Source organism: Schistocerca serialis, unplaced genomic scaffold (genome assembly GCF_023864345.2).
Source record: "Schistocerca serialis cubense isolate TAMUIC-IGC-003099 unplaced genomic scaffold, iqSchSeri2.2 HiC_scaffold_1451, whole genome shotgun sequence".
Taxonomy (NCBI): Eukaryota; Metazoa; Arthropoda; class Insecta; order Orthoptera; family Acrididae; genus Schistocerca; species Schistocerca serialis.
In genome coordinates this window covers 1,720,406-1,736,656 of record NW_026047682.1, presented here as the reverse complement: position 1 = coordinate 1,736,656, position 16,251 = coordinate 1,720,406, and the positions used below count along the sequence as shown (strand labels likewise).

The window sequence follows — 16,251 nt, the reverse complement described above, 5'->3', positions numbered from 1 at the left end:
TCCCTTCTTTCAAATATCATGTTGGGAAGGGCTGTAGTGAAGACTCAGAGTATGTTTTCGTGTCATTCTTGGACGAAGACCGTGATAGTTTCATCAATGCGCTTAATGTTTTCAGATTTGTTGGCTGAGACAGGCTGTTTTGGTCTTTCTTTGCAACTCTCATCACTATTAACGTTATCAGTGTTGCAGCTGCTGTAGTTTGGTGCTTCTTGTTTCGGGTCTATTTTGCCATTAAAAATTCGATGTGCTCGACTCTGTTCTTCTCATTTCATTTTATATCGCAGCTTTTCGTGGCTTATGGGAAAGTGTTGCAATATGGACGTAGCTGTTATTGAGGAGGTAGTGTTTAAATAGTCCAACCTTGTGAGGTACACAGTGCATTCTGAAATGGTGAACAAGTAGCTTGTTTGTTGGTTCTTTGTAACTATAGATGACTGGAAGGAATAGCGGGGAGTTTTGATTTAGTTTCCCGGTACCTTTAGGTCCCCTTCAGTTTTTTCGTTTGTTGTATCACGGTCAAAATTGGTTATCACAAAGGCGAGCGTGAGTCTGTGTGGTTTCTCTCTTGCTTACTGTTTGGCGTGCGATGTGATTTCTGTTACTGTTGCTTCAGATCGGTAAGTAACTCAAACTGTTCTCTCGGGTTTCGGTATCTGATGGGTATGTTGTGATGTTGGCAAATTTTTTCGGATTTTTTTATGAACGACTTGGTGGCCCAGGCAACTGTTTTAGTGCAGGTTACAACGATTTGGCGGTTTCTTTGCCACCTTCTTAGTTTATAGTTTATTGCAGGGTTTGCTAAAGTACCATAAGTTGTGTTAGATGTGCTTTAATTCAATCTGCATCCAACCAGTTGTAAACCTTGTTCTTCGTGAGATGTATTTGGATGAGTGTAAAGTTTTTGTAATTGGACTATCGTGTTTGTGGTGGCTTTGCCTGTTTACTTCGGGTTTCTTGTCCGGGTTTTCGGCTAGTTCGCGTAGCGTTGCGTTTCTGGAGATCTGGTGGAGACAGAGTTCCCTGCTTCAGTCTGGTGCGCTGAAAACTGTTGTTGCATATCGGAAACAGGACGATCCGTAGTCCCCCCGCTCTGCTTGAGAGCGCTCACAGTCAGCTTCGAGTTCTGTGCCTTTAGCCTCGGCAGATGCGGGTTGTTCGTCCCTGTCTCAAGTGTGGCGGTTGTGCAGACTGCCGATCCCAAGTCTGAGTCGCTCTGACAATGCTGCATTTGACGGCAGTGGCGCGAGTTACGCATGATGCACTTTGCAGCGGACATCGTCTGAGTAACACGTGTGCTGTCGAACATCTACGTACATGTAACAACAGTTCAAGCAGTTTCGGCTGCGAGAATGCTTGTCTCCAGATATATCAGAGGAAAGCCCTTAATAGGTATATCGGTTGCAGAAGTTAATGCTTGATACCCCACGAGTCAAAGGGTTGTAACAGGTGATTCCCTGACCACCCATATCTGCTCGCTGGTTCGCCTTTTTGAAGACCAGAACGTGACAGCAGCGGCTGTAAGCAGCAGCAGGGAGTGGCCAGTGGTGGGGCTTGCAGTCCTCTGCTGCTCCTGATTGGCTGAAAGGCCCACGTGTAAAAGGATTTCGTGGAGAGGCTCGGAGCTCGGGGAATCGAAAGCTGGCCGTCGGCGCCCGTGTGGCCGACGTGGCGGGTCGCGGTCGCTCTGGAGCGGAGTTCTGTGTCGCGACGCACAGTGTTCTCGAGTTTCAAAATGCGTTCGGATAGCGATAATCTCAGTTTGTTATCCAAATCTGGGAGTAATGTTTTTTGAGTGACCGTCTTCCTGTTGAGTTTGAACTGTGTATTTCGTACAGCCAGTCGAAAGTAATTTCCTGGACTCGGCTGTGAATGTTCCCAGTACTGCGGTCGGAACTCGGGATCTTGCCTGGGGGTAAGTAGGTAGCACGAGGGCCGTTACCTACTGGCTTTCGAGCGATGAGGTTTGATATTTTCCAACGGGTCGAGGCTCGGCTGGCGACCACTGTGTCGGGCTGACTTTACGCGTGTCCCGGTGGTGCAGGACGCTTGTCTGCCGCTAAGCGCCCCCAGTGCGCCCCGTGTCGGCTCTGCCCACCACCACCTAAAGAGAAGGCCGCGGCGCGCTCTCGTGACGTCACGCAAAGCGGGCCAGGGTTGGCTTGGCGCTGCGCTGACAGAATCGAGGCGCACGGCCTGCAAATCTTCGTCAAACGGTTTTACAGAATGTGTTGAGCTGCCGGCGCCCCCCTGCGGCCAGCCGGGCTGCACCCGGCACCTGCCTCCCTCTGGTTCCACTGCGTCCAAACGGAAATCGCGGTTAACACTGCGGGTGCCTGCTAAGTGCGAAATTCACGAAAATCACTCCAGGTAGTACTATTTATCACAGGATTTTCAGTTGGGCTGGATACTAAATTCACACAGACACTCCTTTACTTTGCTCACTCAGGTTTTATTTGAACAAATGGGAGATCGTCTATTCATTACGAATCACAACAATTTCGGCGTACTGTGCGCTTCTAGTGAAGCTACTATGGCACATGTTTTCCAGGACTCACAGTACTGGCACAAGTTTATCCTTCCACAGTACTGTTTCTGTAAATACGCCTTTAAGTAATGTTCTTCCTTGCCCAAGAGTGGCACATGGAACATTAACTTTTAACATCTGCCATAGTACCCTTACAAACCTCTAGCTTAACAAATCACCATCTTGTCTCACAAACCCAATAATGCTGATCTCATAACTCTGCCATTTGACACTTTGCGTTCACTTCAAGCCACATTTCCCACAACACGTGATGTGTTACTTTATTACTATACCTGTTTCAGCCACTCTATGTAATCAAACCACTAATAAGCTGAACAAACCCATTTACACTTTCATGCACACACCACTTCAGTCATTCGCCCCTCTCTTTTGATTTTATAAGTATCTGAATGTCTCTTGTCATGGTACTTGAATTACAAATCATGTAAAAGTACATCTTTCACACAAATATGGAAAATTTCTCTGTTTCAGACATAATATGATATATACTAATATCATACATTATACATTAATAAAATCGACAAACTGCAAAGAGAGATCCTCGACGGAAAACGGAGAAAAAACGTCATACGAACATGTGTCCAGAAATTCACCATCGCCACGGTAGATGACACTGACGAACGGGAATTCCTCCGACAACGTGCTGCGTTTTCCTTGTATATAACAGGCCGTGTGATTGACGCAGCCTATTGTATACACGAAGCATTTCCCAACAATTTTAGTGAGTAGTCTCAGTGCATTAGAATAGGTAGACAGAGCTACCACTCACAAATAAGCACACAGTTATAAATGAAGGAGACGTTAGGAAAGAGAAGTACTGGCTGTACGATATGAGATTTAATGACATTTAATATTGTCATACCAGGTAGAGTCCATTTTTATTGTTGGGCTTAATGCAGTGTAGTGTGGAGACAGTTATTTGCGAAAAATACTGAAGGAGGCTACAGCGAGGATTCTGAAAAGGGAGACTGTTCATTGTTTCTCCTGGCCAGATTCCTCTCGGCTGCCGAACACAGCTCTAGACCTGCAGGGATGTTGGTTGGGTTCCACCAAAGAAGTATCCTGTTCTTCAGTATGGGGAGCGTCGTTCCATTGCAAACGAAACAGACGAAGAGCACTGGTCCTTGCACCATCGTAACTAGATGCATATAGTACACTACCTGCGCTATTCCCTGAGCCTGGTGGAACCCAATTCTAATAATAATTCCTGTTCCACTTAATATAATGGCCTTAACTGACATAAAAAGACACTCCTTCTTTGAGGCAAATTTCTTGTTATCAACAATTTCGAGTTGCCGCATGGAGCACCGATTACGTACGTACATGTATCCAAGCAGTCCGAGACAAACGAAATTGAATCCCACAGACACTGATATCCCTGCAAGGACTACTATGCGACTGTAGATCAGGTAATATTTACTCGTCTTTTCCAAAGCAACAGCTGCCACACACACTATACTCCACGGTATAAACACGCACAGCACCTCACGACGGAATAACTGGCTTACTTCAGCAGGTAGTAGCTGGTTAGGAAGCCTGAGATGGCGAACACAAGCGTACATGTGGTAGCAGAATGAGTTCAGCCAGAAACAGCTGAGAAGTGTGAGGGCGCTGTCTATCAGCACTGCTGTAGGTAAGTCAGGGACGCCTGCCATACGATACACGACCTCAGAACACAGGATCTGGACTATGCACGTGATCTGAAAGGACAAGAGTATCTTTCCAGGCAAGTTGCGCAACTGGGGAAGGTACATGTATACTCCGGCAGTCGAAAAACGGAAAATGATATTTATCAGTATAAATGAGATTTCTAAACGCTTCAAGCTGTCAATTTTGAAATCCTTGTATTTCAAGGTGGCGTTGGTTAAACTGTTTTTGTAGTTCAGTGTTTGTTCTGTTAGCTTTTGATCCAGTATACTACTCCTACTATAGACCCATAGAGATCCCAACGTAGTGAACGTACAATTATGGGAAGTCTTAATGGAGGAAAAGTCGCGACACTTTAGCAACAGAATAGCTCTGGAAACAGAGCAGATTGCTTCTGTAGCGTTCGACTGCAGACATGATTGATCATCAGGACTATCGAAGTAGCAGCGAGCATCGTGCACGGACTGTATCAGACTAAACGGGACGTCCTGACAAATGCCGTACGAGTTGACAGCCATCCAGGCCAGCAGACAGAGGTTGACGTTTATCCTCTGCGTGTAGGCCAGGTAGCTGGTGACGGGTATGTGGGGCGACCTCTGCACCACGTCGTCCCACAGCTGCTCGCGGCATCGCTCGCGCTGCTTCACGGCTTCCAGTGGCAGGTCTTCCAGCGGACACGTGGGGTGGTCCAGGGCGTTCACCAACAGCTGCACGCAGTCAGTGTCCACGGAGAGCGTAGCGTGGCTTCTGTCCTCCAGCTGCCACTCCTCGTCTGCAAGAAAACGACAGCAAGTAGGTGGTACCCGTATACTGCAGGCAGCTGAATCCAAAGTCTTCTCTGGATGACGAGCCTGGGCGTCGTTTACCCGCATTACCCTGGTTCAGTTACCCAGAACTATGTAAGGCGGCATGTCAACACAAAGTAAGAGTATTAACAAAGACAGATATCATGTTACTATGCACGTCTATTTCATCTACAGGGTGTCCAAGAAGTCCCTGTATCGCTCTTGACATAGTAAAAATAAGGAAGTAAATAGGTTTTATTGATAGTCCTGCATGGAAAAAAACAACGTTATCAGAATTATATTTTTGTTTCAGCACTGCAGTCTTTGAGTTCCGAATCCATCTTGTAAAGGAGGGATTAGTGGAGGATTCGTGGGTTCATGAACGTCCGCAGATAGGAAAAACTATGTAACGCATGATGAGACCATTTGCCTCAGTCCCCCTCGTAACGTAGCCATGCCTGATTGAGATAAATGTCCTGTATTTTCAGGCTGTCTCAAAGACGGGCCACGTATTGGAAGCAATAAAAAGTGACAGGAAACGTGTGTCACCCACTCTTAATCAGATGAGCAGTCTCGAATGAAAATCATTTGCAAAAGAGTAGTTGAACTTCAAGCATCTTCTTCAACAATGCACGACCACACTGAAAAAATATGAATACGAAAGGATTTAGGCCCATGTTTGTTACTGAATTATCTGACAATGGTGTGGAGCAACGATTTGTAACCTACCGTACTTTGTTGTGGTGACTTCTGCCATGTCTCGCTCAAGAGTGTTGTTTACCTATAAATGTGCCATATACCACTGTTTGATCAGGAAAAAATTGTTTTCTTGTCTAAGGAAAGTACCCATATTACCAAGAGTTGGAAAGGAACCTACCTCACCTTATGTGGGCCATTGTGTGATCAGAATACCTGTTAGGACCACATTCTTTTGAAGCTTACATGAATGGGAACTTCCATTTCTCTGTACAACAGAAGTTTTCAGTATCTCAGCTCCATGACAAGGCAATCACGGATCTTGTGTGGTTGTAGAAGCAAGGAGGTTGAGTCTCGTTTTGTTGTTCAGATGTGTGGGTTTCTTAATGAACAACTTATTCTCAGATTATTTGGTTCTGCAGCATTTAAAGCCACATTAAAGTGGTTACCACGAAATCCCAACATTACCACCTCAACAACCTTTTGAAATCGTCATGACAAACTTTTGATCTTACCACGCAAATAACTGAATATGAAGAATAATAAAGCCTCATGTGGCTCAACGTTGAAAGATTAATGGAAAATTGACACAAGTGTTGAAGAAGTCTTTCTAAGCAGAATTACTAGAACGATCCGCAATAAAGCAAGGGGGACAGCGAGACACATAGATATCTGAGGAAGGTGTGATGGTCCATACACTGATCCGTTGGATACGTATTTTTTTTATATCTAACTACCTCCATATAGAATATACTCTTTTGACATAACTCCATAGGCGTCCTGTACAAAGAAATAGGATGCAGGCTGAATTCTCGTCTTTGTGATATTTCACTTTCCTCCGTGAACTTAGTGACCCCATCACGCAGCGTAAAAAAAAGTGATGGAGCATATTTGTCACCAGTTTGTTTCGTTAGCACGAGATTGTCGAGAAAAAGCACAACAAAATACATTAACTGACGATTTTGGGAGTTCCTTTACCACAATGAACGATTTACTGTTAATACTCTGTTTGCATACATTCAAAAACACGCAAAAAATGTAATTACTTTGTCTCATTCGTACCTTGTGTAATGATAATGATGCAGCAATAAATGCAATTGGGACATATATGCCTCAGCTGCTGAGTGGATGAATGTGGGATTACAACTCCAGAGATTTGGGATTCAGGCATTGCTCCCGAGATTCCTTCTGTCACTTATCTCTTCTTTCACCTCTGACATTGATTTATGGAAATCGAAAATGTTGGAACTGTAGAATTGTTCGGAGACCCAATAATTAACTGTGTCCCACAATTATTAACTGGGTAAGTTAGCTCAGAAGTAGGAAGGCGGCGAGTGACGACAACCTGCAGTAGGACAGCACTGTGGTGACCAAACCAGGCTTCAGCTTGATGACGGCTTTACCTACTGCATTCTGAGAAGTCCTGATGGTCGTTTTCCTCGAGCACTATTCCTGTTCAGAGTACAAATCAAAGGAGAGTGATACTGATACGCTACACGTCATCCAATGTATACCTCATTGGCGTGTTGAGCGCAAATGTATACCCAGTAAGACGAATAAGTTCTGAAAGATTCTTATACACAGGCACAGTCTGTGAAAAGCCGAATGCACGACTTTGTCGTAAACACTCCATTTTCTTTGTTATTCATTCCACTCCCACCACATTATCGTGTGGTGCGCAAGCTTCGGACACTTTGCTGCTCTTCAGCCTATCGAAGTTAGGCCAGTATAGCTTTTATGGGAGAATGAATTAAATGATAGGTTTCAAAAAAATAAAAGCCATAGCGTCTCTACATAAACACATGTACATTGACGTTGATGATGGTGCTATGGTGAAGATAAGGCTCGTGCTTCTGGCACGTCACTGGCAGTCAGTTCCCAATAACTACTACGAGGGTAATACAGTATGATGCAGGTGCCGGCCAGAAAGGGTGTATGTATTCAAGGTGTTGGAGTGGGCTGGGAAGTATGATTGACAAGTTGATGTGGGTAGAGAGAGGTGTGAGGGAGGGATGACAGTGGTCAGGAGGCTGGAAGCGGGATCATCTACATATTGAAGAGGTGTAGACGCTAGGATTATAGCTGGTTGGAGGAGTAGCTGTCTACATACTATTCTGGAACAGGAAGAACCAGCCAGCTGAAGTTCCGCTCGAATAGGATACAGAAGGGGCGGGCAAGTGGAGGATGGTTATGACATGTTGGTATAGGCGCACCAGAAGCCTAGGAATCCAGAGAATAGGCGAGAAAAATTGCTTTTGTTCCCCACGTTTATGGAACGTTTACAATTTGTGACAAAGTTTGAGGAACCTCAGAAGAGAGGGCAATCTAATCAGTTGTTACAGGTTGCGTCTGAGACAGCAAAAATATGATACAGAGTCCAAGGTGTTCTAAGACTGTAAGGAATGGTATATTTTTGAGAGTGCTGAGATCCAAGCTATATTGGCGAAAGTAACATTGGGGAAATTAAGGTTTTTGGAAAGACGAAGGAAGAAACAAGATCAGGGGTTAACGTCCTGTTGGTGAAACAGCTATTAGAGCATAACCCAGAATTGGGAAGAACGGGGAAGCAGGACAGCTGCGTCCATCCATAGGAACCGTCGTGTCATTCACCTTAAGCTGTGTAGGGACATCGCTGAGAAACTAAATATGGTCGAAAATCAAGTTTGGAGCCAACAGCTTACCACAGCATCACCTCGTTCAGTGGGTTTTACCCAAGTACAGAGGATGGCTGAATGATGGAATCCCCACATTGTCGAGTTTCCTGTCTTCTTAATTTGAGTTTGTTGTAAGCTGGGGATGCGTGATTATTCCAAGATATGAGAAAGTGAGAGTCCTCTGCCCATGTCAGCAGAGAGGAATGGAGCAGCAGGTCCACCGCCTTACTGCAAGCGCTTATCTTCCTTCACGTAATTGGGCACCGTCCTTGCATTGTGAGAGAACTGTGACTCGGAGTTATCTGTTGAGTGTACGTGACTGTAATGGATGCGTTAAGAGCTTAACATCTACATCTGACACACATGTTGTTGTGTCATGCTTTTAATAAATTTACAAGTAGATAAATGAAACAGTCAATGATCAGAACGCCTTATTGTTTGGAAAGCAATACACTTATCTTTAGCTCCTCGTGGCTTTGGCTGCGTGAGCACGTGTGGTATTAATTGGGGTCCAAATACACAGGAGCTACTGAAAACACTGAGCGGCATTACAGTGCAAGTCTGCACATGATGAGCACTGAACGTTTACTACAACTGTGCCAAATATGTGTCCGTTGTTGGCCCTCGACTCTCTGTACGTGCATGCTTGGCCTAGGCTTGAGTGAGTGACGTTACGCCGACACTGCACTCTGAAGGCAGAAATTCGTCGCTTCTCTGAAGTCGTCATGGAACTGTTGATACCCTTGTAGACAGAACAGAAGTCAGGCTGGACTCTGGCAGAACTCGTACCAGGCAGTGGCAGAGCTGGAAATACTTGTCGTGTGTGGCGCCTCGAAGCTACAGGAGGAGTGGCTTACTACTTCTTTCTCATAGGCGGTGGCGATGCTGCTTAGGTGTACAGCATCTCTGCGGTGGTCGATTGACGATTTGCTGCAGGCGATCATCGTCGACGCCACATGTGTCACCTTCAACAGTGTCACAGGCATCAGTGTATCATGATACACTGAGGAGAGGTAATTTAATGTAGAACACTGACATGAGGTCTGGTGATGAGAAACTTTATGCTTCAATTCCCCCTCCCATTACTGGGGAAATACCAGCAATGCAAATTTCTTCCATCACCTGGATTCGAACCAGCTTACCTTTGAAGAGAGTACCACCACACAGTCTTGTTTATGTGTGCCATGGTGGAAGTTAGGGAGAGAGAAATGATTGGTGGTATTTCTTGTAATAATTCCTTGAGTTTTTAACATAAGTGATTTTGATGTAGTAGAGGCTACACCAAGAGGTGAAGTTATCGAGGCAGATGAAGATATGCTGTTGAGTAATATTTACAGTGACAAAAGAAGCATGGTGTGCCAGACAAGGAGCTATACAGTAAACATAATTCATTGGGACACCTGGCACTTGCCAGTTCCCTCCCACACATCCGAATGTGCGACTATTGCGGAATATTTCGCCAGTGGAGGAGTCATCATACCACTTTTCAATTGTAGGCCACATGTCCTGTGGACAGACACCAGTGGTTCCCATTACCTTCTGCATTCTCATGCCTTTGAGCACTGCTGACTCTTCAGGGTTTTAGGAGCAGGGGAAAAAAGTGCCTTGAAGCTCTATCCGCCCATCCATCATTACTGATGATTTTTATTCTAAATTTAAGCACTAGCGAGGTTCGAACCTGGGTTCCATGACGTTTTGATTAGTATACAAAGACACTACCCTTAAATCATAGGTGAGCCGTGGGATATAAACTTGCGTACAGTATGATATCACACAACTTGACTAGAGCTAGTAGTAAATAAGAGGTTTGTTTTTCTTTTTTTTTAAGAAGGTCGAAAGTAATGGAGTCATGAGCAGCCTCTCATAAGAATTTCCTGAAATTGTAAGACGTCGTGGTCTCCTTCATTGCTTACATATTCCGCCCTCACAATCATATTCTGCACATCAAGACGCTTCATTCGAGCCCAAACTCGATAAGATAAAGTCAGTATTATATGAATTCATGTAAACAATATGCAAATAACTAATAAATCGCAAGTGCGCACCGTGGTTGAAATACCCGAGGCTGGCGTACACACACACACATTCAAGACTCGACGGTCACAGGAGCTTTCAGCTCGAGAGAGGCAACTGCACTCCAGGAGGCCGGTCCCAAGCTATCTACGTCAGCCAGTGACCGCCTGTAGAGCAGACAGCGTTTGCCCGAGTGAAAGGACGACCCCGTGTTCAGCTTAAAAGCAAATTCCGCTACATTGTGTGGGAGCGGTTAGCCTACACATTCTTTACACATAGCACGCAGTTTCAGAGATTTTCACAGGGAGACAGCAAACGCCAAACACCGATACCACAGATTTCCGGATTGGTCACCTTAAACAAAACGTCATTCTCCCGTTTTAGAAGAGCAATGCTGATTGGCAGACGATATTTCTGACGCCTTGAGCTGAAGGAGTAATGGAAGAGATCGAAAGACATACCCCTTCATGTCTGGCGTGCAGAGGGGCTGTTCCGTTGTCGCTCTTGGAGCGAGAACACATAACGAGAGCGTGCGCGCTCGTACGTGTACTCAAAGAGCGAGGAGCAAGTCTCTCCTCAGTACTTCACTGGGAGAGCACCTCTGTCGAGAGCGAATCGAAGTACAACTGTATATTGAGTCCTTGCGATTAAGATTTGTTCACTGTGATGGCCGCCACACTTATTGTGTGGTGTGAACGGACTGAGTAATAGTTAAACGCCTGCGAGCGAATTTTTGAGTGGCATCGCGGTGGACTGGTTATCTGACCGGTGTACCACGCCAATAGACTAGGGGCGAATAGGAGTCCATGACTTCATCAAGGCGTAGGGAGAGTTTGATTGGCGAAGGTCAATCCAGATAGAACGAGAGTTATCTTATTTGTCGGCAGCGAGCGGCGCAGACAGCAGGCATCACAGCCACAGCTCTTGCGACCCCCACCTTTCCTCCACAACAGTACCCTTCACTGCATATCACACGTGACAGCCTCGACTGTACCTAGCAACATTCTAATCGATAATTATTCAAGTTGAGTAGGTGCGGCTCTCAGCCATTCTACCAAGTCAATAACAATCTTAAACTTTGTATAGAAATTTCATTAGTGAATCCTATCCTTAAGAGGTAACTTCACATTCTGAAAAGAACCCGCAAATAACGTGTTGAATTCATAACTAAAAGTGCTTTTGTGATTTCTCAGAATTTTTGCAAAATAAATAATAATTTTCGTTACTTTCATGTTTTTCTTACATTAACTAGCACTACTCCAGTACCCAAGTATCCCACTAGTTACGTAAGACATTTTGTGAATTTTTGTGTCATTTCCTTACAGCAGACGACTCCAGAAGGTATTTATTGCTGAAAGTTTTTCAGGCATTTCTCTTTAGAACGTTAGGAGTGTCCGTCTGACTTCTGTAGTAGTGTGGGGGTGGAAATTGCATCTTGCAGGGACCAAAGGGTAAAGGGTACATCTCAGATTAATCTGTTGCGCAGAATGACAGAATAGCACCAACCCACACGCTCACAAAATGTGTGGCTTTATAGTCTTGTGTTGTAAATGCTATATTTAATTCGTTTTGTGGCGTTATAGACAGGTATTTTAAACTGGGACCAAGAGATATGGTGGTCGTATTTGTGTGACATTGTATGTCCCGAATTGTCGAGCAGTCATTAGATACAGTGAGTATATCTTTAAGATATGAACACTGAGTCTGGCTTGTTGAGGTTGTTTGGTAACGTGTGGTTGTTATAGATGAGAGGACAATGAATCCTTTTTCAATAGATTGTTCAGTTCATGGAAAATGTGGCAGTGTTTTTGTTCATGTGTATCACCAATCCCAGGGTTTCTGATCTGCAGAATGAGGTGCTGGTATCAGGATGTCTCACAAGCACCCATTGGCAGTACCATCTGATTCTATGTTGTAGCAATTATCTGTGCTTTGTAGAGTGTATAGTGACTGGGACTGTGTTACGAAACTGTAACAATTTTCATTAAAGTATAGTTGTAGCATTGAGATAACATGTGAGTGATGAAGATCTCGTTGGAGCTGAGGGAACAGACATGTGGATGGAATGCTATGCTGCTGCTTTGTCTTGATGTTTTATGTGGCGAAACAAGGTTAGGTATAGGTTTTAAGCTGATGTTTTGGTGTGGCTGAAGATAAAGTTGGATTGCTTTTTGGAACAGGTGACTTGGATGTTAAAAGTGGAAGGTGACTGTTGGTGTTGTCGTCATCTGTTGGACGAGAGTTGAAGGCGAGTGAATGTTGTGGAAAAACTGGATGTCTTTCATGTTAGGGATGCGACACAAAAAACTGTTGAGATGATGACGGTGAGCTCGACTGATGGTGTAGAACACTGTGGATCTGAACTCAATATATTTGATGGTGAGGATGCAATGCATGTAGTTGTTGGGATGCGGAATGTAAGTATAGTATCGTGAATAATGCGTTTACATTATATTTATTAGATCATTCGAGTTGAGGCTGTGGAGATGATGCAGTTGTGCACGGATTGTACATTTGGGCATAGTTAACATGGGAGGTTTTACGAACTTCCAGTATGCTGCAGTAGTTTGGGTCAGCAGCTTCTGGTAACCAGTGAACGAAAAACAGTTCCAAGTTTTTGTTCATTCGGTGAGTTATCTCTATGCACTGTAAATGTTCATTTTCGACTATGTTATGGTGATTTGAAAATGGGTCTCGGTCCGAAACAAATCATCGAATGAATAAAAAATAAAAATTTGCAACTTGGACTGGTTTTTCGTCCTACTGATGGGTGGTTTCGTTTGTAAGTGGGATAGGTCAGGTGGTTCTGCGATACTGGGTCAGATAGTCGTCACACAGGAAGTATTTGTGAGATGTGTAGGCTTGGATTTGCGATTTAGGTGATGTTACACAATGGCAGCGACAACAGATCAGGGCTCAGTTCTTGATACATTGGTCTGTTGTGGGCAAGCATCTAGTTCTGCTGGACAGTGATGCGTAAGGAAGCCGGCAGAGAAGCGCCACGGTTTTAATAGTGGCGAGGGCAACTCTTTCAGACAGGGGCGTTGTAGCAGCCTGCTGGATGGTGCAAACCATTTCGAACATCGCCACGTGCTCAGAAGAGATTCGCACCCGTTTCTTCTTTCCCTCCCCCTCCCCCCCCCCCCCCCCCCACCACCATCTCGACCTAACTGCCACGTCCTCTCCGATCTCTCTGGATTTTCACGAGAACTTTCCCCTGAAGATATCTTCAATGTCGGGCTTAAAGTTAGCTTCCAGACAAACGGTTAGTTGTCCACAACTCTGTATGGTCTTGTCGCTGCTCATTCTTTAATATCTTGTCGCCACTCGTGAGGAATTGAAACATCAACTACAGCTTACACGTTTGTTCTCGGTGTCCATAACAGTTTCAGTCATGATTATAGACATGCTGCAGAGTGCAGCTCAGTCTAGCAACAGATGGGGTAAGAGTCTGCTTGTTTAGTAACTTGCTAACAATGCGTATTTCCTTTTATGTGCCAGTATTATTCTCGTGAGTGTCTGCAGTAAATTATCGGCGACAGCCGAAATTTTGGAAAGGCCTTTCTTCTCAGTATTACAGTTCCTGGTCCTACTATACGGATATTTTTGTGATAACTTACTTCCTTATCTGTTGTAACCCTTTTCGACCACCTTAGTTTCTTAATTAGTCAGCTTACTACCAATGAAAACCCTGCAACTCGTTTCATGTCTGGTGCATGATAGATAGAGGATCGAGTAAGAGATAAAGTCCAGCAACGAGAATAAAATAATAAATTAAAAAAATATAGTGATTCAAACAAATAGAGTTGTTTAGCAGACAGGTGCGATAGCTGTGTTTCCTCAGTCCTACTACAGTTCATAGTATCAACATTTCTAAGTATAATATTATCTGTGTATTTTGTACAATTAACTGTTCAGTTACAAATCGAAATATTATTCGTCAAAGAAAATTAGTAAATACGAACAGTATCATGCCAGGATCATAGATGAGAAATGTAGAACACTACACAAGTTACAGTATTGACTAAACATTAGTTTGTCTGAAGCCGTTAAGTTGCAGAAACCATTCGCCATTTTCAAAACAAGCCTTAGACTAGGTCTGAAAAAAAAAAAAAACTACGTGTACGGAATTTTAGAGCGTTTATAGAAGATAAGAAGGAACACTTTTTTTATGTGAGGCACGTGTCGCACATGTATGAAGGTCTTATCTGCACTGGCGTTCAGAGACGGAGTTCAAAGTGCTGTGGGATGGGCCCTGTTTTAGAGGTGTTGCGTGCCTCCTACGGGAGGGAGACGAGTTGTTCAGTGTACCAGACACTGGCGGACACCCCAGGTGACGTGGTCGCCTGTTAGCCTGAGGCTGCAAACATTATTTGTGAGACACCCACTTGTTTCGAGTGTGTTGCACAATCATTAGCAGCCAGCTGGCACTTGAGTAACGTCTCCAGAACATCACACAGCCTCTGTACATCGCCGGCATCGAAACCTTCACGGGCCACGAGCAGCTGGGGGTACACCTTTGACCTTTGTGTCACATAAACTTGTCATAGATCCAGACGGAGAGTTGCCGAGGAATCTAAACACTGACTTTGGAAAGAGCACCAGAGATTACGTTGCGTGGCGTGCAAAATCACGCAAGAGCTAAAACTACATATTCAGAAGGGTATTTGAATCTCATTCCTCGAACAACTGAACAGTTGTCAGCGCATAACCGTGAAGTGGCCGGGCCCCAGTATTAAACTTACCTACAATCTTTCCGTAGGATGAATCGATGTAGTCAGCTGCAGTGTACCAGTAGAAACGATGGAAGGCGTACAGTTCGTGAGCGAGGCTGAACATTTGCGACGCCTCTGGCTGCCGCTCCTTGCACAGCGCACTGAAGTCGTCGCCAAAGGAGGGGTTCCACGGCTGATAGGGCAGCAGGCGTTCACTCAACAGCGGCCGCCTGTAGCACAGAAGGTGCGAGGTTAAAAGTTAAAAACCTAGCATGTATAGTTTATGCAAGAACGTACAAGTATTCAGAACGGATTTCCACTCAGCAGTGGATTAGAAACTTCCTGACAGATCAGTACTGTGTTCGAGACTGGGACACAAACCTGGAACTTTTTCATTCTTTAAAGGATGCATAGTAACACAGCAAACAATCGCAAATCCATTGGTCTTCTTAGCATTTTAGCGCATCGAGATTTCATCTTTAGATTTCAGAGCACTTGAGTGAGATACCAATTGTAACTATTTCTTGCAGGTCATCCACTCCGTTCTGCGCTGCTATATCGTTTTAACAGGTTTCAGGCACATCAAACAGCAGAACTGCAGCGCTTCCTGCAGAATACCTCTTTTCTTTAAAGAAGAATTTCGTATGCATTGCAAGAGAGTGAACATATTTATGTTAAGGATATGAATGACTTGTTCGAATTTGTTATAGATGATTTTAGTTGCTGACATGTAGACATGTCTGTCATTAGCTGAAGCAAAATCTTCCACATTACCACTTGAAAATGGCTCATAAGGTCGAAACTGCAATTGTAAAACAATTTTTATAGTCAATGGCGAAAATAGACATGGAGCTGGGCAGGCAGGAACCGAGAGCCGCCGTCGCAGCCTTACTTCCGCCAGTGCCTCAGCCGCTGCCTTCCAGCCGTCACAGAAGCTCCCCTGCACGGCTGGCGGGACCAGCGCTCCCGGAAGGATGGGCACTGCAGTGACCAGAGGCCTCGGGAGTTGCTTCCTGGACGAATCCTCACTCTGCAGTGGAGAGTGCAGTCACTTGAAACGTCGAGGATCCGACACACGACTCTAACCGGCCAGGGAGTTTCCTACCTGCTTTAGGTGATGTGGCATCTGCGATAATTTTCCGTAAAGACTGTATGACAGCTGAAAGCGGAACTCCCACAGGAAGAAGAGCTCTATG

At 44.7% G+C, this 16,251-nt stretch overlaps 1 protein-coding gene across 1 annotated transcript in view; it reads right to left on the bottom strand.

Moving 5' to 3' along the window:
• Positions 1 to 3,367: 3,367 nt before the first annotated feature.
• The window catches only part of LOC126443331 (uncharacterized), a 62,639-nt gene continuing 49,755 nt past the window's right edge, over positions 3,368 to 16,251 (bottom strand). Inside the window, exons 4-5 of the mRNA XM_050090925.1 lie at positions 15,086 to 15,285; positions 3,368 to 4,964 (exon numbers count right to left, since the gene is read on the bottom strand). Of these exons, the coding sequence (XP_049946882.1) occupies positions 3,487 to 4,964; positions 15,086 to 15,285 (1,678 nt within the window). The 3' untranslated portion in view covers positions 3,368 to 3,486. The remainder of the gene's footprint in view (positions 4,965 to 15,085; positions 15,286 to 16,251) is intronic.